General features: G+C 38.8%; 1 protein-coding gene across 18 annotated transcripts in view; it reads right to left on the bottom strand.

Annotated features, from left to right (window-relative positions):
• The window catches only part of ROBO2 (roundabout guidance receptor 2), a 479926-nt gene that overhangs the window by 14794 nt on the left and 441899 nt on the right, over positions 1 to 23233 (bottom strand). For 9 of the 18 annotated variants that reach the window (XM_075769590.1, XM_075769558.1, XM_075769642.1 and 6 more), the window contains 4 exons: positions 19523 to 19783; positions 16053 to 16267; positions 6222 to 6404; positions 1411 to 1581 (listed from right to left, as the gene is read on the bottom strand). In XM_075769590.1, the coding sequence (XP_075625705.1) occupies positions 1411 to 1581; positions 6222 to 6404; positions 16053 to 16267; positions 19523 to 19783 (830 nt within the window). The remainder of the gene's footprint in view (positions 1 to 1410; positions 1582 to 6221; positions 6405 to 16052; positions 16268 to 19522; positions 19784 to 23233) is intronic. The other 9 variants (XM_075769670.1, XM_075769605.1, XM_075769597.1 and 6 more) reach the window with 1 other exon arrangement.

Here is a 23233-nt window from a genome sequence, read left to right on the forward strand (position 1 = left end):
AAAAACCAGGATTCTGTCAGACCACACTGCAAAATTGTATCTGTACACCTGATAACATGACTGAGAGGAGAGCTCTGGTGGTTTTAAGTGGCCACAGTCCACCTTGCAAGCTGTTAATATATTTAATGCATGTACCTGACATAATAAATAGCACATTATAAATAAAACAAACATACTCTCTATCAAATCTATTTATTACGTTACCTCTCCGAAGAAGATAATGGAGTTGGACTTGATGATCCTTATGGGTCCCTTCCAATTCGAGATATTCTATGACTCAAGTAATTTTTACTAGAATAAGGAGGATGTTTATACTAAAATCTAAAGTTTGTTGGGGTTTTTTTAATTATTTTTACACCTTTCCCATACACTAGAAGATTTGTCAAAGTGTACTTAAGATTAGGAGATAGACTCACTGGCATCACACCCACTCCCATGGTCCAGCGAGTGTCACGAGAGCCACTGAGACAGATGGGACAGTCTAGCTTTCAGAATTGCCCCGCTTTGAACACTGAAAGAGAGGTCAGCATGAGGAAAGTGATCACATCTCCTTCTGCCTGGCATTACAGATATCCTTAGTGGTTCTTTTAATGCTGTTTTTCCATTTGCCTGCTTCTCCCCTCTGATCATTTCAACACCTACAGGGGCCAGGCCAGAGATCAGAAGAAATGAGGGGGAGGTAGCCAGCCAGGCACCTTCATATCTGGTCCTTCTCAAAGAGTAACAGGCAGCAATTGCATCTTTGGTCAAGCTCAAGAGGGGGTAGACAAAGATAACGGAAGACTGAGCTGATCTTAGTCATTAGAAGAGCAGAACAGACATGCTTGATGGGAAGCAGTGGTCAGAGAGAAGTGGAGATGTCAGAGAGGGAAACAAAGTCACTGAGGTCAGTGGAAGTCAGGAATGAAGCAGCATGGACAAGAAATGAGGCAGAATCATGTGAAAAGTATGGCACGTATTGCTGTAGCTGTTGGGTGGCTGTCAAAATCAGCACAAACCAAACAGCGCTGTGGGACTAGCTCTGTGCTTCTCTTCTCCTTAGGAATTCATGGCATACTGCTATTGCTGGTGGTGGCTACTTTCATTTAATGTAAAATTACCCACAGGCCATTTTTTAATGTCAACTCATATGCAACACAGTCATTTTTGGGTAAGAAATATACTGAGATCTGAGAAAACCTAAGAGATGCTAACATGTTCAGAGCTGAAACTAAGAAAGGCTCCTTGAAGACTCTTTGCCAAGCTCCACGCTGCTCACGTTGCAACATTGCTCACATGGCAACCTGGGGACCCTACTACACACAAATAGTTCACCATAATGTATATTCTTTAAAAGATTGCCCTGTGTTCTCCCACTCTGCACACCTGCTTGTTGCAGGTTATCATCAGGGACGTCACCCCAACACTTACCGTCTGTTACTCCCTCCCTACGATGAGGCAGGGGGGGTTGGTCCAACCGTCCTCCCTTGTGTTTTTTAGTAGGCCTCGGCCTCTGACTCTGATTGACAGCTGCACTGGTGTTGCTGTCAGTAGAAAAAGGACTGCTCGGCCGAGGTCTCTGAGAGGAAGGATATGGTTTGCCTAAAAAAAAGAGAAACCAGATGAAAAAATGTTATTGCCTTGAAACGGGCTGTTCTATTAATGTCTGTTCCAAAACATTAAATCTGGTCTAATTCTCAGAGGCCAGCAAGTGTCCCCTCGAGGTACCCACTGATGACAACTGCTTTAAGACACACCACAACAAGCGAAGTGAGAAAACTTGGCATTCTTTTGTCTTTAACTTTTATAATTAAACTCATTCCATCTGTTGTGATAAAACTACTGTATGCCATGTAACTCCTACCTGCCCTGTGTGCTGAACAGATGTGTCATAACAACTCCTCAGCCTTGAGCAGGGAAGGAAAACAGTTCTGCAATCATATCAAATTTATCTCCTCCTGCCTTCCACCTTCATGTTTGCGAAGCCAGATTCGCATTTTAGGAGCTCCCATATGCACTGTATATCTGGAGTAACTCCAGTGAGATAAACATAACAGATTTTGCAAGCTATGTAGCAGTGTAGGTTTGTATACTTAAGGGCTCTCTTTTCTCAAGAAATAAAAAAGGGGGTATATTTAAATGCTAAAATTTTCCTGTTAATTTTCACTATTTTTATATGTTAAAAAAATAATGTATTCCAACTGAATTTCTTACTCAGATTTGAGTGTGTATATATATACACACAAACACACTAATATATATATATATATATACTAATCAAGCTACATGATCTCTACTAAAAATAATATCTTTGATGCTATTCTATGGAGTAGATTATTAAAAGCATCACGGCAGGAACCATAGAACCACAGTTCATTTACTACATTCACTCTTTCTTATTTTGATATATTTATTCAGTTAATGTAACTAGGCTTATTGTTTAATAACAACTGATGAAAACTAAAGATCACCCTCTTTTACTTTCTTTTTTTCATTTGTATGTCACTCTTATCAAGTATCTTGGGGATGTTAACATTTTAATTCATTTAGAACTGGTACTTAAAATTGTTACTTGTTTTAATCCCATCTGCAGTGGAAAATGTATAAGCCAGTCAGAACTTCTTCTCTTTCAGTGCTACTGTAGGCTAAAATGTTGGAAGAGTTGATGGAAAGTGGCAAAATGGCTGTTTCTCATTTTTCTGGTCAACTGAATGCAAGCTCGTAAGGAGCTTTTTTATGTTCTGGTTAACTTCGACCAGGGTCTACCCTGCTGTGAGTTGTCTTCTAGTAAAACCTTTCAAGAGATGTGCTTACGTCTAACATGCCATCTCCTATGACCTGATCTAGACAGGCCTAATCAGGAGTAGTACGCTACCTGCTACACTATTTAAAATATTCTCAGTGCAAAGAAGACAAAGTGAAAAAATTAACCATAATCTCTCTAACATGGTGTTTCACATGAATACATACATGTTAGAGTAACATCTCAGTATTTGACTTCGGAGATTTCCTGACTGTCTCAGGCTTGATCTTCTACCTTCTGACTGATGTGCACCCTGAGGAGGACACTGCTCTTAGGCAGGCTTGTCTCCCATGTCACTGCCAGCTATTGGAGGCTACCACATTTGAACCCCTCATGTGGACGTTCCCTAACTCTCCTCTACCAAAATAAGCCCCGTTGAACTTAAACGGTATGAAAAGTATGCCAGCTAACCTGGCTCATTTTAACTGAAATGAGTTACAGCACGCCCACCCAAGCAGCTAATTCTGGAACTGGGAGAAAGCAGCAATGAGCACTTGGGGGAAGGCTGAAAACATTAACCTCTATAGCTGGCACAGCTGCAGCCAGACAAAGACAAGTGATCAAGCCCTTGTTTCATAGATAAGGATAAAAAAGCAGATGAACACAGACAAAATATTAAAATTTCATTTAAAAATTAAAAAAAGATCACTAATGCAAAGAAATTGAGATATGAGCTTGAAATTCCATCCTAGCTCACAGCACATTGCACAGATGTTTTGCAAAAATAAACTCGCAACGTGCAAGTGCAACTGGTGAGTGCAGGATGAAGATTCTGCACACTTATTCTCTTGACTAAAGAAATGTGATTATTCATTCAGAATGTTGGTTTGAAAAAGAAACAGATACCAAACATTCTCTCATTTATCCCTCCATGAAAATGAGGGAAAATAAATAGCCCTGACCTAAATCTGACATGGGGCAAACACAAACGATGTGCAGGCTCCCAAAACACATTTTTCAATGCACCTAATAACTGATTACAACACCTTGTATTTGCATGGAGCCCTTCCAGTAAGAACTGCTGAGCAGCATCAGACTCTCTGTAGTAGATTTAGTGTGTGTAAGTGGAGACAAGGATGAATCCGCTAATTCTTGATTTAATTTCCCAAGGGTATTAAAAGGGAAACTATCTGAACTTCATGGCAAATCACATGATGGCTTCTGAAAACTGGAATCAAAGTGTCTGGCAGGATTTACCAGTGTCTCTTATGCTTGGCAATCAAACACACCCACGTGAGGCTATCATGCTGGACTTCTCCTTTCATACCAGTGAGAATATTTCACAGCTGTTCTGAATGGGTGAAAATAAATGTCCAGACTGCAAAGGAGTAAAGAGTCAGGACCTTCAGACTCACTCCAGAGCAATGAACAGAAATAATACTGCTGCTTCTCCACTTTGAGGCACCATTTTACACAAAGTAGGGTTTGCTGTGGTGCAGGAGGTCGGTAATAGGCATGTCTGATTGATCCACGCTGCCCTGGGAGGTACCATGTCGTAATGAAACTGCAGTAAGCATGGGGGAGTTATTCCCATTTGCTGAGGGTTTTTTTTTTTTGCGGGGGGGGGGGGGGGAGAAAAAAAGAGGGGAGGGCTGTTTGTTTTCCGTTTTGCCTGCTGGATCATTAAGAGAGTAAGAAGGTAATCATCATAAAGTGTCTACCACAACCATTGGATTCATTCTTGTACCCTAAAGTCTAATAGTGTGTCTGAGGGATTACATGCAAGTACTCAGTTTAAGTGCATTTGTAACCTAATTAAGCTAGGAAACTACAACTGACAAGAGGGCTCTCACCCTTTCCTTGTACTTTCCATTTACATAGCTACAATAAGAAATTATAGTTATTTAAAAGTGTCTATGTGTTTGTGTGTCCATTTACTTATGTGTGTGTTTGTGGTGGAAACTACTTCTCAATGACCTCATACAAGTGACATTAACTTTGGGTGAATCTTTGCATTAGCTTTTACTGAGGCCAAGAACAACACCAAAAAAAAAAAAAAAAAAAAGGTTGGGAAGGATTTGCTCCTTTCATTCCAGACTGTTTAGAAGACTCTTCAAGCAAAACAGATATTTTAAATTATAGTTTAGATGAGTGAAGGTCTACATCAGGTTTTGTTTTGCACTGTTTTTGTAAAACGATGAAACAGATTTATTCAGTGAATTTTAGACTAGTGCGGGAAGCAAGTGAAGGTTTTAACTACTTTTAACGGTGAAATAACTACCTTTTAATGATGATTAAGTCTGACCAAAGTCAATGGCAAAAGTCCCAGCGATTTGAGAAAAGCTGTATCTGTTCACCCTGTAGTTTGCTGGTGATATGGGACTTTGCCATCAATTCTTTTCTTCATTCCTAGCATTCCTAAAAGACAGTGTTTGCCAGGAAGTCATCGCATGCAGAAAGCCTGCGATTTTCAGTCCTAACATGTGGAGACATTTCTCATAAATGCACACATTTTACTGAAGGATAGACTTCATACCAGACTAATAGTAAAATATTGTAAATGATAGGAACATTATAGGACCTATGGGCAGGAATCGGCTGAGAAAAGCATAACAAAAACATGACCCAAGTTCATACTTTGCTATTAGATTTGTGGATTTAAACAATTAGTTACTTTTGCTATTCTGATAAGACTAAGCAAATGCAAATAAATTCTTTTTTTCCAGATTATATACAAACCATTTTTACTTATCATTTTGCTAGAAATAAAGCATATGGAGCTTTAAAAACATGAACTAAGTTATGTTTACTTTTCATTAATTCATTTTAGAAGATTGGTTGTTTTTTCAAAAGCAATAGTCGCTTTACCTGTATTACATTTAACTTGGCAGATTCAGTTGGCATAATTAAAATTCAATTTTATCAAAATATATTAATTATTTAGTGAATTAAGTTTTTAAAAAAAATCTTATTAATAAGGGTTTCAACAGTTTGTATTACTAACAATAAAAGCACATCGATTCACCCCATGCTTAGAAAAACTTCACAGAAAAATACACTTTTGCAAGAAGAGATGCAACAGAAGAGCAGGGATGGAGATAATAGTTTAAACATGATGTTCATCACTAGAAATGTGAATGATTGTGAGGAGATTTTACAAAAACTGAAATCATCAAAGACTGCATGGCAGAATTAGTGATCTCTTGACCGAAACAGTAAACAGAGCATATGTCAGTAAATCTATAGCAGAGTCAGCACAGAGGAAAACTGCAGCAGACTGAAGGTGCGGATTAAAAGCTTGTGCTATTCACTACTTCAAATCACTAAAAATGAAACATAATGCAAGGAAGGTTTCATTTAACATATACTGACAAAAATATCTCCATCCACCTTATTCCATGCATGTTAGACAAGTGTGAGACGCAGGTTCACTGAAAGTAAGAGAAGAATAGGCAGAGACACCCTTCATGCAGAAAGCATCAATTTTGAGTCTACAAACCTGTTCTCGTCAGGCTGGTTCCATCCAGCCTAAAACCAGCTTTATCTGCTGCTGCAACCAGTGCTTGTGCAAAACTGCCGCTGGTAAAGATCGAGTCATCTGAGGAGCTACCTACACTAGATCTATGACTAGAAAAGTTACGGTCCTCATCAGACGCAGAACCCCATCCATTTACCATTGAACCTAAAAACAAATGTAGGGGTCTAGTGAGTTGTGCACATTTGATATTTTTTGATCATCTAAAGCTTAAAGACCCACTTAATATGTTCTTTCTCAACAGGAACCCCAAAATTCATTTGACATAGTTTGGTACAAAAGAGCAGTATTCCTCTAAAGCTTAAAGACGCACTTAATATGTCCTTTTACAACAGGAAACCCAAAGTTTATCTGACAGACCTTGGTATAAAAGAGCACTATGAAATCTAAGTGGGATCTCATTCACTGCTTGCTCCATGTTGCTTTCATCCTGTAAACAAAACGATACATATTCTCTACAAATGTGAGGGCTCCATAATAAATTCTTCTGAAAGTTAATAGATTTTCCCTGGGATTGAAATGAATGTGATTCTTCTTTTTTTACTGGACTTATTATACATCAGTATCTAGCGTGATATTTGCAAAACGAAGTCTTAATTTAGGACAGCACAAGTGTAAGTCTCGGCAGATATGGCTGAAGTCAGACATGGGCTTCAAGAGCTATCCTGAACAAGACTGGAATTATGTCATTTTCTCAATCAAAACCTTAAAACAGCTGAGCAATTTTAATGGCCTGAAGAAAGCTGACCGAAAGTAGTTCATTCTAGTGGCTTAAAGTTACTTCTTTAAAAGGTTAGAAATAATTAACATTCAAGAGCAGAGCAAATATATACTCAGATTTAATACCAAGTCAGTCACTAAGCCAACACTGGCCTCATGGTACCTTCTAGCTATGGAGTGCCATCACTGCAGGAGAGGAAAGTGATAATAACATCATATAAATGCAGTCAGAAAACCAGATACCAGAAAAAGCACATGAAAGAAATATAGAAATCTTGACATAACTAAAATGTAAAGAGCAAAATAGTGAAAGAAGGGTTCATCTTAATTGCTCTTCATGTATACTTTCTTTTATTTTTTCCAATGCATGAAGCATCTATCAGCTACCCGATGTGGCAGTACAATATATTTCCAAAAGCTGTCGCTCAGTTCAGATTTTTTTTCAAAGTACTGCAATTCTGTTTCTTTTGTAGCTTCAGATGGAGTTGATGGTGTTCTGTACTTCTAAAGATCATGGGTAAATGTCACAGGGTAATTCTAGTCTGTGCAGTGGAGCAGGAGGCAAAGGCAACTTAGCTAGCACCAAGTACCTAGCTTTGCTCCAGGAATGGGGCAGCCATGCTAATTAGTTGCCAAGCCCAGCTGAGGTGCAGAGCTACCAGCCTGCTTTTGGGACCTGAGCTGTTGCGTGGCATTGCGTGGGGTTGTGTAGACGTAGCCCATGGTTCTGAGACAGCACAGGCACCTATCTTGAAATTCCTGAAATCTGCTTTTTAAAAACAGTGGCATGCATATGTTGGGGGAAAAAAAAAAAAGCAAAAAAAAAAAAAAGCACAGTGAACCCACGAGAATCTGCAGAGAACTGGCTTTCAAAGATATGAAGACACATGTGGAGAGATACATCATGATCCTGACTTAACTATTCAGTTAGCTCAGCTGAATTTATGTAAATGTACATAAGATATGTAGCAGTGTCAGTCATGTTCTTCAAAGCCTTTTTTAATCCATGTCCAAGAAAGTATTATTGTGTTCAAAATTGTTAACTGGTAAATCAATAATGACCTGCTTATTAGTATGAAATTGATAGGCTAATTAACTAACAGTGGCATCAAATATTAAAAATATCCTGCAAAAATAAGTCATGAGTACAATAAATGAATACTGGAATTTAGTCAGTAGCATGCTACACCACAAAGGCCAAGAACAATGGATTACTTTGTGATGCCGCAGTGACCAAACTTTTTAATGTCAGCAAAGTGGCAGGCTATAATAACAAAAGTCCATGCACTCCTAAGATACAAGAAAAGAACCCGAAGAGGTCTACAGAGGTCTGACAGGCAGAAAGTGTGTTAAGTGCAACAGAGAGTGACAGAGTTTGATTCTGCTTGCCAGGAGCACACATAAAATTGTTATTTTCCAAACAGACTCGACCTGATGCAGACAGATGTAAGGAAGCCTGGATAACAGCAAGGGAAGGCTAAAACTGAATTTCCTCTGAGAAGAGAGTTTCTGAACTAACAATCAAAGTGTGATAGGACATCATAGAGAATGGAGAGTAAAAAGGCTTAGCAACAGTTATTGATGATGTATGAAAAGAGATACTACAGATAAAACACTTCATGAAGATGTAAGAAAATGAAATGCTATAGCTGAGGACATTTTCAAACAATTGCTTATCGACATATTCTGCAGAATATGTAAGCACAGGCTGAAACATAAAAATATAACTAGACCTACAGATGTCAAAGGACGATACTCGGGTGCTAAAAATTTAACATGTATCTTGTTAGTTTCAGGGCCCAAGGGTTTTGTATGATATATTCTACTCTACACAGAGATATATAAAAACATATACTGTACAGAACAGGTATGGTTTTCAGTATCATAGGCATAAGACTATGGATGTTTTAAAGGAACTTAGGTTTGAATTTCCATTTGCTCGCATCGCTCTGTCTGTTTGCTAACTGGTCACATAACATAGAATACACATGAAAATTTGGATGGGACGCTTTCAAGGTATGACTAGGAACAGTTGCTATTTTTCATCTACTTTTTGAAGGGCTGGACTGAAGTTCATCCAGTCCAAAAACGTAATCCACGTTATAAGCATGAAACATACTAAAACTCTGCAAAAGCCCATAATGCTCTCTTCGACATGTGTGCATACACATATCATCCTACACACTCATAGACATGCCAGATTTTCCTAAAAATAGCTAAATTTTGTTATCAGCAGAGTGCTGTTATCAGACTGCCATTTTTTCAGGCTAAAGCTATAGGAAAGCCCTGTTCCTGAACAACTCTCCATTCCCATGGACAGCAAGCTTTAGCAAGGCTAGGAATAGTGCACTCTGCCCACGGACCGCTTCCCCCTCCCCTCTCCTCCAGCAGCTGTGTTAGGCGGGACTGCCTCTCAGGCTGGAACCATAGCTCAGTTCTCGTAGGGATGTGAGCTTTACTGGGATGTCAACACAGCTGACCCCACCTGGAGTACTGCATCCAGCTCTGGGGGTCCCAGTACAAGACAGACAAGGACCTGTTTGAGTGAGTCCAGAGGAGGGCCGAGAAGACAATCAGAGGGCTGGAGCACCTCTCCTGTGAAGACAGGCTGAGAGAGTTGGGGTTGTTCAGCCTGGAGAAGGCTCCGGGTAGACCTTACTGTGGCCTTTCCTTACATAAAGAGGGCTTATAAGAAAGATGAAGAGAGACTTTTTACAAAGTCCTGTAGCGACAGAACAAGGTTCCACAGTTTTAAGCTGAAAGAGGGTAGGTTTAGATTGGATATAAGGAAGAAAGTGTTTTACTGTGAGGCACTGGAACAGGTTGCCCGGAGAAGCTGTGGCTGCCCCATCCCTGGAAGTGTTCAAGGCCAGGTTGGATGGGGCTTTGGGCAACCTGGTCTAGTGGAGGGTGTCCCTGCCCATGGCAGGGGGGTTGGAACTAGATGGTCTTTAAGGTCCCTTCCAACCCAAACCATTCTATGATTCTGTGATACTTCTTGTTGCTGGAAGCAGAGGCAAAACTCTGTAATGGCGGAAGTCAGCAAGCTACTATGAGACATATACAGCACCCACAGCTGTATGTGACCAGGTGGCTAAAGGTGAAATCTCTACATTATTTCCACTGGTTCCTGAGCTATTTGGTTTCCCTGCATAAATATTTTTTTCCCCACCAAAACCTGCAGCAGTAAAACCCCGGCTTGCTTTGCCCTCCGGAGGTGTGGACATTGCCCAGACGGCATGGGAGTGCTGGAGCCCAGCCTGGGCACCTCAGGCCACCAAGCAGCTGCATTAACGTGGCACGTGTGGTGACTGCTTGTTTAAAGGCATCCACTGGCCTCTTGTTTTCCAAATCAAATGCACATTTGTTTCTCTGTGAATAAAGGCAGAATAAGAGATGCTGACGTCCCTTTCAGATCAACTGTGCATTTTGAAATGGAATGAAACAGGCTTTTAGTGTCTCCTTTACATGCAGCTCACTATGTGTTTTCCAAGAGCACATTTGAGTTTTTACGCTTTCTGGCAACTGTAAATTTTACTCTTGCTGACAGCAGCAGTAAATGCTTTTTGCAGAACAAAATCAACTCTGTGAAAAGTTGAACTCTGTTTTCTTGCTCCATAAAATATCTCTTGGTGCTAATGCAAACAGAAAGTTGCTTTGCTCTCAGGGAAAGGTGAGGGGAATAGAGGTACTGGCTTCTTGTAGACCGCATGCTACTGCTTTTAGTGGCATTTTGCAGGCAATAAAAATGCTATTTTTCTTTGTAAAGTGTACTCTTGCTTTACTTTTAAAAAAAAATCTAATGCACTTGTGAAGTAAAAGCTGCTCGCGACAAACCTAACACTTTTGAAAATTCCATTAGATACTTTTCTGTATGTACCAAACTCTATGTGCATGCTTAAAGTTAATCAATGATGTCACTCAGACTTGTATGTGTATGCTTATGTGCTTTCCTTCGCAAGACCATTAAGCACATGCTGATATTAAGCCCCTGTTCCTCTGCAGGTTTTTTGATGGAACAGGACTAGACTGCTTAAGTTTGTGAAGTACAGATGAAGTCCTTGGGGACTGATGCTACTTCTGCTGAAATCAGTTACAGAATTCCTTTAGCCTTTCTACAGGAAAAAGACATCCTCTTTTGGATATATCTGACTACTGTCATGATTACCAAGAAAGCATGTCCACTGATTTTGAAATGGAAGTCATGGAATAAAAGGAGCGATAGTCATTGTACCATTAAAATAAGAAAGAGTAATAGAAGGGCCTGAATGCAGAATATAAATACAATCACACTGCAAAAAATAGACCTGGTCTTATACTTTAGATTATACTTCGCCATAAATGCCCAACTGTGTAAATGTATACCCCTAAAATAAACTCTTAAGTTTTAAAATTTTTATTTTGGGGCAGGAAACATTAAACTAAAGGAAGTAAAGGTCATCCATACATATTTGGCACTTCACAGGTCCAACCGTAATTAATGTCCTTCATAAACATTTAATGAAAAATGAATTTATGCCACTTAGCCAAATTTATTTGTGTTTGCATTTTCAATCTTTCTAGATTTTTTTGGTTTCCATATTGCTGAAAGGCACAAAAATTTCTCAAATTTATTCAAGCTGTTAGAAAAGAAATGCACACAGAACATTAAGTAGTTGCTCAAATGTTGCTGAGCAGTAAAATACTATGATAAAGTGGCATCTTGCTGTGTCTCTATTACTTCTTCAGCACTAAAATTAATTTATGATCAGTCATCAATTCATTTACATGTCGTTTTATGCTAAATCCATCGTTGCTGATGAATGCATATCCCTAGATCCATTAAGCTAGAGTAAAGTCTGTGCTTTATAATATGACCCTGCTAATTGTTGCATTACCATTTTTATGAGATACAAAAAGTAGCAGTTTCCTATTTTCTGAGCACATATTTAATCCATGAAACACATTCTTCCTACTAAATGCAATCTGTCTAACTGCTTATAAAATAGAATCTTTTGCAATAGGTATCCCTAAGCAAATCAATATAAATATTGAACTCTGCCATGGTAAAATATGGTTCATGAAAATGATTTTGTGCAATTTTCAAGAATTATTCCATCTGTGCTCAGATACAATGAATGAACAGCTTTTACCACACAGACAGTGATCAGTGATTCTTTTAATCAAGACCAAAACATGCCAAATGAGGGATTTTCTTCCTTGCTGACCTATACAGCCTATGGAGATGTTTATAATTTCAGATCTATATAACACTATTCAATGAAAATATAATTTTGTTGTCCATTTGCAATGGTACTGTTTACAAGAATATCTCTCTGCTTATATCAGTTTGTGTCAGTTAGGTAGAAAAGGGCTTGTTCTAATTTCCATGCTAGTTAATGGCTGTATCTCTCCCCTCAGTCAAAATGCACCAGGACTGAAGACGTAACAGCTCTCTCACTACCAGCTTCACCGGTGATGCTTGGGGGGGGAGGCGAAGATAAGGAGAGGGTAAAGAAAACCCCCAAACCATAATACTTTGATCTAACAAAACCTAGTGTTGTTCTTAGAGATTTCAGTGAGAAGCGAATTAATTTCTTATACAGTCATCATATGCAATTAATTAAGTCTATTAAAGTAGAATAATATAACAGACTCTTCATGACCATTCATGCCATAACTCTGCATAGACATTCATTATAAAGAAAAACATTCAAAATAAGCAAAAGAAAGAACATATTTCAATGTATCTCTGACAGCAAAAATAACCTTAAATAATTACGAATAAAAAGTCAAGTGAGCAGAAGTTTTACAGCTGCTTTTCAGTTAACTCCCCCCCCCCCCCCCCCCCCCCCCCGCCTTTAATTAGAGTCAGGTATCTTAACAAACCATGCTGGGAATGAAGCAAAACTTTGGCTTTAATTTCATATTCCATCCCACAAACATGAAAATCTAAACCTTCCTCCTTGAGTTTTCTTTGCAATATCTGGAAAATGTTAAGATATAGTTACTGTGCACTCCTCCTTTCTTTTTACTTTATTACACATGTCCACATTATGTCTCTGCCACCTGCAAAGAGAAAAGCTTAATAGCGCAGATTAAATCCTTGTCTGAATCTTCAGTTAGCTGTAACTAAAACTCAAGGGCCTGCAAGACAACCTGACTTTTAAAGAGTTTAAAAGAGCAACACTGTGGTTTCTGAGGAATTTAGCAGTTTGAGCTCGGCTCACGCAGCGCCAGTGTTTCTCCTCAGAGAATCCCACATTTGGCATTGGATGAAAACCTCAGTCTCAGCTCAGCCATAAAGAACAAAGTACCATTTCACTCCAAAAGTGGGTATTTTCAAGCATCGTTGAGGCGTGCTGACAGTACAGGGTGAGGAAACTCGCCCTGCTCACCGTACAGCAACTCTATTCAGAGGAAGCCTGGACTGAGGGATGTCAATTTAGATTTCTTATGAACTCTGAACTCACAGGGCACGCTTCACAATGAACAGAAATACTGCTTCATCTGGGTCGGTTGTTCTCATTTACCTCCATTTCTTAATATCATGTTTAAAGAAGTGAAAACCAGGTATATATAAATTCCTAGGAAAATGCTGGTTTAAGTCACCAAAAAGCCTGTGAAAAGAAGTAGCTTATATATTCTCAGTACAAGAAAGAACAATTTAGTTGTTCTACAGTATTCTAAATGCAATCATCAAATTAAAGAATGAGAAACAGCTTAGAAACAATGAATGCAATTTCTTATATACCCTCCTTAACACCAGTAAAAGCAGCCTGGAAGAGTTAACAGAAAGAGATACACAAAAATTAAAATTCTCTTTTGAAACAATTCGCCCAAGTATAATAAGCAATTTCCTTCCACCCCTAGAAACAAACAAACAAATCCAAAACAAGCCCTCAGAAAATTGAGGTTTCACCCTTATAGTAACTGAGAAAAACAGAAGTAGTTTTGTTATTCGGAGAGTTTGCCATTTTACCAATCATTTAGACTAACACTGTATTTTTGTAAGGCTGTAGTTCCGAAATTGTTTTCAGTCAATCTAAGTGTTGGCTATACTGTCTATAGGGGCAGCCTGTCATTTTGCTTCCCTTCCAGCTGCACATTCCCTTCCTGCGGTGCTGGCAAACGTCTTGCCATGCGGTGCACCAGACCAAGGAACAGATCTAGGTAGTAATTAAACAAGAAAAAGCAAAGAAAAACCTTAATTTTCAGCTGGATGAGGTCACATCAAGATAGTGGTGGAAAAGAGTGGGAGTGCATTTAGATTACCTCAAGTACACTCCCAGTCCACGTTACCGGCTTCTGCCCAATTTCTTCCAAAAAAATACACCAGGAAGTTTTTAACACTCCAACAGTTAAATATTTAACACTCCAATAATTAAACAAGATTTATAGCTATTAGAATAAGCTTGAATGCTATTCATAAAAGGATAAATTGTAACAGGCACAGAAGTCTAGGAATCGGAGCAGAAATGCAGCTATTCCTTACTTCGCCCTAGGTGGGGTGGTCCAAAATATTACGTGAAAATGCAAATGTGAAAAACATTCATTTTCTGATTTAGAGATATTTCAATGTTGACATATTAATACATACCAACCGGAAAATATATAGCCACCCGATTTATTTTTTTATTTATTTCTGTATTACCAGTGCAAACCCGTTACTGCATTCCTAATGGAAAGGCTTCTGAGCCATTAGTGAGATATGCAAAAATATGCAGAATTATAGCCTGAAGGAGATTAGACTAGAAATTCAAGCAAAGTGACTTAACATACTCGTGCACTAATAAGTTAACCTTCTCAATTCAAGGATTTAAACTTTAAGTCTACGGCCTTCAGTTGGATCTGGATTTCAAATCGCAGCAGCAGAGATACAATTCTTAAATCTTAATTAGATTGGCAAGCAGTCTGGCCATAGAGTAAAGGATAACCTGGAAAGTGGGATTAAGCTACACACTATTTAATTCAACAAGGGAAAAAGAAGAAAATTACAGGTATTGATGCTCCATCACTGTCATATTCCTGCAGTGTCTTCAGAATAGCAATGTTTAAGTAAGGGTGCAAAATCTTTGGAATTTCAAAGGTCCGGAACAATGAGATGAAATTCAGCAGCACTATCGTAGTCAGTTGTACCAAGCAAATCTCCCTTAAAGTACAACTAACAATCAGTGTTCTTCTGCAGAGACCAAAGACTGAAGAAGCACCCGCTAGCTTTTATGAACTATGGATCCTATGTACATCTGGGTCTCAAATAAAGCTGTACATTATGGATACAGTATAGCATATAGAGGCCCAAGCTTAACCTAAAGGGAAATATACTGGTGTCTACAAAAAGTTCATTATGTCCATATAAAAATCTGTATTTTTCAAAAAATATCCTTCACTGCCTGCATTTCATCAACAATGATTTTATTCATTCAGATACTGTACATTAGTTTAGCATGCCTTTCTAGGTCCCCTTTGGTGATCCCTGTTGTAACTTCCCAAGGCATGCAAAGGGGCAGGAAGCAGTGAAGAAAGGACTGTCAGTATAATTAAATGTCTTCACGGAAAATGAACAATTACTAAATTCAGCAATACAAAGTAGGTTTGAAATACACATTTTCCTACATAAATGTTGTATTTACTCTACAAATAAATGTTGTGCTGATTTAACTACACTTATTCTGAAGTCTTTTAACGTCCCTGTGTTCATCTGTGAAAGCATTTACCCAGCAAAATATCTAAGAGTGCTTTAAGATAACATTTTTATGCTGCTCCTGATTTATGAACTATATATTCCTAAGCCAAGGTCTTCCCCCTCCTTTTTATGTAACTGGCTTGCTTCTCCAGTAGACTGAACTCTTCATGAAAGCTAGGATATAATTGAGTTTTCTTTCAAGTCTTTAAAGCTTTTTAAAATTCATGAATTTTCTTATCATTTTGCAGCAAAGCAAAGTATTTTCAAATCCTTCTTTAGTGTTTAATATTAACACATTTTAAATGTTACAGAAATAGAGTGGAATAAATTTTCACTCAGAAAGTGTTTGATTGATGATGTATTTTACTGTTAGGAACAAGTTGTTGTCACTGTTAACTGTGTTTAGTTACCTGTCACAGAGCTGTCTAGATTGTCCATACTGGAGCCTGGAGTATGCTCTAGACCTCTTAGCGGCCTACTGATTTCTACAGTTTCTTCTTCAATATCATCCTCCTCATCATCATCATCTGGAACATCTGTTTCCAAATCTGAAATAAGGTTTCCAGATACATATCCTAGGGGCGGAACTGGAGCCTGAGGAGGTTGTGTATTGCTTTGGATATGCCTACACAAACAAACAGGAAAACACCATCAGAATGGATGAGACTTTGTACCCCACAGTCAACAGAAGATAAGTCTTTTGATAAGTCCTGAAGGAGATATACAAAATGTGCTTGTCAGGTCAAACTCAAGAAAAGTCAGTTCAGTTATTCATCATAGCTTCTAATACTAGAGTAACTGCGTGCTTTCCAGTCTTCAATATATTTCCCCTCCTGTAAGATGGGGAAGGTCAAGGTTGTCCTTTTACAGATGAGGAACAATGTACACAGAGGTTACATACATCAGGTAGGAAGTGCATGGAAAAGCACAAATCTGAATCCCAACCTACCATATAAGTGTCTCACCCAGTATTCCACCTTGCAAATCACACATTGAGCTAAAATTAAATTTCACTCCTTCTGCTTAAACAGACTCGGTGCCCTTAAGCAGAACTTACCCTAAAGAGGAGGAAATGACCAGCAGGACAGAAGAAATTTTCAAGTCCAGTGAACCCATTATCAGTGAGGCCTTTTTATTTTGCTTTATTCCAAGTGGTTTAATTGATTTAATTGCAGCAGTATTAAGGCATGCATGTGTGAAATTACTGCATGCAGCCACCACAATTAAAATAAGAAAAACAAAGATAAAAAACACCTACAGGATAGCTAAATGGCCAAAGGCAAGCACAGGACTTGGAGTTTCATTTGCGTGGTCTCTGAGAGGCCAGAGAGGAAAAGAACAACCATCAGCTCTCAAGGCAACACTACCACTACAGAGCAAGCTGTGCCAAGGGACCCAGGCATGACCGGCCTTGGCATAAGAGCATGTTCCATGCCTGAAATTGCTAACTCAGGCATGTGAGAATCCTTGGGTGGCTGTTCATGAGGTGCTGTGACCTGATTCAAATCGGCAGCACTCTGGACAGGATCCAGGATTCTGCTGGTCTCTTGCTTGGACAGCAGCATAACGGAAAAATTGCAAATGTCACCTGTTTGGTTTCCTAGCTCTAATATATTTTCAGTGAAAGCTTTGTGCTGTATTATTGCCCACACTTGATAAGTGCAGTAATTCTCTTTATTCAAACAGCTTTTTCTTTTTCATAATGTAAATCTATTGCATCTGAGAATGTCACCATAAATGTTATGTACCACTGGAGTCTCTCTCCACCTTGGTGTAGGTTTTAAATTATTGCTTATTCTGAAGCTTATTTGCAGAGCAAATGCTTCCCTTCTGATATACAACCCCCATCTGATTAGCAGTTCTTGAATACTTTTCTGTCTGGACACTAGGTTCTTAGCTATGCAGTGTTCAAAACACTGCGCTAAAGGGCAATACCATCTAACTAACCCTCAATAAACAGTGTGATTAGCTCCCAATCAAGCATAATACTTAAGTATATGCTTAATGTTAAGCATGTGATAGAACAATTGAAGTCAATTTCTCATGTACTTGTAGTTAAGCATATACTTAAGTGATTTGCTGGATCAAGGCCATAATGATTATGTACTTTTCCAGTAATCTCTAATGTGCTCTTTCTTAAATTTCTAGTTGTCTTGTCTCTATATTTCTCTTCTATTACTCCTACAGTAACCTATCTGACAGTCTCATCTTGTTGTTCTGTTCCCCCCCCGCCCCATACACCGTACAGGTTAACTTTGTGAAAAGACCACTAAAAACTCTTCCTTCCCACTTAAGACAACAGAGGACTTTCCACTGACTTTGAACAGCATTTGCTGAACAGCATGATATGTATCCAGCCAAACATTATGAAAATATTAAACAATTCCATGTCATAACTACTGCAGAAATCATTTGTATTTACCCCAATACCTGCTATAAGGTCCTAGTATGAAAATACAGTTTCTCTCTTCTATGTTTTTCAGAGTTTCAAGCTCAATTACTGTGACCTTACACAAGAGCGATGCGAAAATCTGTATATTCCTAAGCACATTATGAAAGTTCTGAATCAATTTTCATTTCTCCAAAAAGTGAGCAAGACCTTTCCTGTCAGCTGCAAGAGGCTTTGCTACAGAGTCCTGCTACGTTATCTGCTCCCAGACTGGCACCCGCAGTTTGTAGGGCGTAGAAAGGGTAACAGCTGCAAAATGCAGCAGCGATTGACTGTACAGACAGGGTATGCATCTGTGTGCTGGCTCAGAAGTCAGCTACCTTCAATAGGCCAGGTCTAGCTGCTGCCTGGGATTTGGGTCTGTCCCACAGGCAGGCCGGGGTCCGTGCTTGGCAGCGTGGCACTGCAGAGGGACCAAAGTACCCTGTTGATTGAGTGCAGATTGCAGACAAGCCTCGAGGCTTCGACGGTGTCCAGGGAAAACAGCTGGCTTTGATTTGGCACCGTCTGCCTACCTGCCTGATCTATTTATGGTAGCTCAAGCTGAATAACTTTGCGGCTTTATTTACCAGCAAAGAAAGGCTGCTCCTCTGCTGGCAGCACGCCATTCAGTAACTAGCTCTGCTCCTCTCCTCCGAGATTCGTGGGCTTTGTCTGGATAGAAAAGTTGTAAAAGGACAACTGCCGCTTAGGGAACATCGAGAAAGCAACTGACCTTCACCGTATCCCCAGCCTGGTGCAGTTGACAAGTTCTTTTTCTGTCCCTGAAGAGATTGCTTCTGTTTGTTTTGCAGGGGAAATGTTACTGTGGTATTTGCTTGCTCTTCCTTTAAATAGGCATAAAGCATTCTCAAATGCTAGATCCATTTTGTAAATTCTAACAAACAACTTCCTTCCTGCTATTTCTGGGTTTTTCCCTCTGAATCAGAAATTTTCATGGTATTTCAAACTACAGTCAGAGATGCAAATGCTTCGTTCTCATGTGACACAGGGGAAAAGCTGCTACATTGCTATTTCAGGTGACTAGCATTATTTTTAATCAGGAATTTAGAACCTCAATATTTTTTAAAAGGCTAAAAAATTAATAGCTTTTGCTAGCCTGAAAAGAGGGTACTCTGAACCGTATAAGAGTTGTCAGTAGGCGAGTGTTAACTACTTAGTTGAATATATGTAAACCTCCAGAGGAATGTTCTTTTTACATGTTTTTAGCCAAGACTTAACATATGACCAAGCATTATGGTTTAAAAAGCACCTACTAATGTTTAAGGCCTTCACACTGCAGATACAGTTTTGCTATTTCTTCTTTCATTTTACTGCTTTGGAAACATTACTGAAATGTTGCTGAACGCAGTCGATATTTATGTCATCAAGGAATAAATTATTGTTACGCTTTCATTTCCCAGACCGCAGGTGCCCCCTTCAAACATTTACCATGTCTGCTTTGCTATATCAAACTGGTAAGCCCTAGTTAATTCATCGAGGTGGGCTTGAAGCATTGGCTGCATCTCCTCTCGTGGAGAAGGTGTGAGGGTTGCAGTTGACTGTTGCCCAAAGGAGATTGCAGGTGATGAAGCTACTCCTCGGACAGGAGGTGTGGGAACACGATCATCGTCTTCTTCAAGCTCATCCTCCATGCCCTGATGTAGGTAGGTCTGAACTGGCAAAGGTGGACACCAACCATCACTGTCATATCTACAATAAAAACCAAGTAAAATTAGTATATAGCAGATGTCAGTAGAGGGTATACAGGATTTCTGCTACAGTTTGAACCCTTGCACGCAGTGTGAGCTTTACCATTTATTGAAAATAGGGTCATAATTGCTTAAATTGTCCTTACTGAATCCGTTTCATTTTGCCCACAACAGCTAAGCAACTTGAACAAGCTGTGCAACAAAAAAATTACTGATCCATTATCACGTTTGTTAATGGTGATTAGATAATGTTATGCCACAATCAACAACAAAAATGAACTAACTCGCTTTCTGGATCATTAACCTAGGCGAACATGCTGAAGATTGACCTAGACATGAAAATAGCAGCATTCTTAAAAGGTAGAGCAAGCTTTACATAGTTGCACTTAGGCACTTCCTTACTCCAATCCTGCCCTTTATTAGTTTATAAATTTACTATTTGTTTTTATTTTGTAGCTTAATAAGCTACACTTTCCACATAAATTCTGGTCTTTCCACACTCCATTTAGGTATCTACTGTGATCTGCAATACATTCATGTTGCAGCAGCACTGACCGTAAGCAGATGCTACGTCACAGCACCAGCTGATGAGATACGTTAGCACACATGTTGACAGCTCTGCCAGCACCCCGCCTCCTAACCAATATTTCCTGGGACTTACCTAGACAGTGCTAAATTTCTGAACACTTTAATCACACCTGCCCAAAGTAAATTAAAAGATTAACAGCTATCAATATTCTTCCACAGCAAATTCTTCTCTCTGCACGTATGAGATATCCTGACAGGTTTTTGTGGTTCAATTTTTAGTCTTATACCAAAGGTGTAAGAGGTGATGCTACATCTGATCAGGGCTAGAACCAGCAGCTTTATATTCTATTACCACTTCTTCTGTAAGCTTTGCCAGCAATTCAATCCTCTTCTGTCTCTGTCCTCATCACAGCACGTCATCCAATTCAGTGTTGTATTACAGATTCATCCCAGGATCCTGTCCTTAGAGACACTAGCATCACCAAGACACGTAGGCCCCAGTGACTGATGTCATTCCTTGTACATTATCTCCCCAGAGTAATTCCCTAATCTGAACACAACTTCAGTTGTTCACAGCTCTGCTGACGACCACACCATTCAAATCTCAACACTGTCTGCTCTTCCCATCTTCAAAACATCCAGTCAGTCTGCAATCTCTTGGGCATCTGCACACATTTCTTAACTCCCAGTATATTCCAAAATAACCTCAGGTTAGATGGCTCTTTTCAAAAGGCAATCAGACAACCAAAAGCTCTCACAGCTCCTTCACTGTCAAACCACCTCACACTCTAAAGGCCATTCCCCAAGCATCATCTCAGTCACTTTGTCTTCTTTCCACCTTCAAGGACTGCTGACAAGGTACACCCCTTGTGTTAGCAATGCAGGCAGGCAATGCATTGTGTTAGACAATTAATTTCTCACACCAGTTTAAAATACTCCTTTAAGACTCCTGATTTGGAAGGAAGGAATTAGCAATTTCCAAGAGAAAAATGAATCACTGCCAATTTTCTCAGGTGTGAAGCTGGGTTACAAAAAGGCTGGGAACACTGACACAGAGAAGTTTCAAAACCTGAGTTATGAACAGAATGTTTACTTGAAGCAAAATCCCAAGATATCTAAAATTAACTAGACTACTTTTTCTTTATTCAAGTCTATATTTAAAAGTACAGATTCAGGATAGCTAAAACCACCTGATTTAATCATCCAAAAGTCTGTGGAAGACATATTTTGTAATTAGGGCTGGTATCACTTTAAATCTATATCTAGATATAACCGTACATAGATACATAAACATACGTTCATGCACAGAGGTGCAAACAAATGCTGCATGTTAACACTTGGCATTTAGGAGCTTTTGAATGAACGATCGTTACCATTTTCATAACACAGAGATTTGAGAAAATTTATATGATACATATTCAATTCCTTAGGAGACAATTAAGATATGACTAGCTCTAATTTGTCTTTCTTTGCAGCATGCACTCATGACATTGCCACCCAAGGGTGAAGGGACCGTCCTAACTCATGCTACTAAAAATGTACAGTGCAACAGCTCTGTCACTTGCTTTTACTCTCTCAGCCTCATGCTTTGGTATAATGGCTTCTTCTTTAAAAGGGACAGGGCAGAAAGATACTCCTTAGTGACTTTTCAGTAATGCATAAATGAGCTTTGGATGTGCTCACCTTTTGACCCTACTTGCTTCAAATCACCAAATGTTCAGCTTGATAGTAAAAAGATTTCTTAGTAAAAAGATTTCTTAGTAAAAAGATTCTGCACAAGTGCTGTATCTTTACCTAGATTTTGTTTGAAATGGAAAGGAGCCTAAGCCTGAAGTTCAGAACATTGAGATTCAAGATTTCAGGTACAAGAACCTTTATCTTCATAATGTAAGATGTCCAAAAAGCCACCAGTTCTACCCTGCATTTTATAAAAAAAAAAAAAAAAAAAAAAAAAGCTTCTGCAAGAAAAAGCTAATAAACCTAATGGACTACATAGTAACTACACCTTCTACAAATGATACAGTCATCAAAACTTCTGGAACTAGCGTAGTGAATATTGATCACATCCATGTTCTTTTTGTTTTTCTGACTAAATACAACTCGGTGAAAATGCATGCAACTTTTAAACTTTTTTCAAGTACTTCTTATTAAAATCTAAGCACCTTAACTTCACTAAGGACCTCTGATTTTAATTTCATGATAATTAAATCCCTAAATAAGTTCTGGTTAACAAACATGACTCTCTCTGTTTCTAATAATTTTTATTCTATTCTCAGCACTTTTATTCTTTAGTAATCTTTTTCTATTAAAAAGCTTAGTTCATTACACTGATAGATTTTTTCCTTCAAAATACAAAATAGAGGTGATTGATAGATATGGGGGACATTCTATAACAATTCTGTTTCATTACGCACATTGTTGTAACAAAAAAGCTTCCCTCTCTAGGTCTTGCCAGAAAGGATTTTTTTGATGTAAAGGGTATTACCTTCTTTACTTTTTTAAAAAACAGAAAATGACTGTCACATATATTGATATCCAGTGGCTAATATTCCATTTTAAGGTGGAATCAATAGTAAGAAATAAAATAACCAATGACAATAATATGAAGACTGCCTTTACTGGGGTTGGCTCAGATCATGCATATTATTGGTGAAAAAATATAAATAGATGATGATGAATGTGTAATAAGCATTTCCTTACTGTCAAGTTTATTAGATAAAACCAAGCAAAAGCATCTTCTCTGAAAAGGGTGGGAAAGGGAACATGCTCGATTGAGAGCTACTACAGGAAAAATAGAAACTTCAAAGACTCTGTGGTATATACCAGAGAAAATTAAGGAAGACACCAAGGAGCAAGCACAGAGTTTGTAGAAAACCATAAAAAAAGGGGAAAGTTTCACAGGAAAGAGCTTACTAGGGAAACA

Source organism: Balearica regulorum, chromosome 1 (assembly GCF_011004875.1).
Source record: "Balearica regulorum gibbericeps isolate bBalReg1 chromosome 1, bBalReg1.pri, whole genome shotgun sequence".
In the NCBI taxonomy this organism is placed as follows: domain Eukaryota; kingdom Metazoa; phylum Chordata; class Aves; order Gruiformes; family Gruidae; genus Balearica; species Balearica regulorum.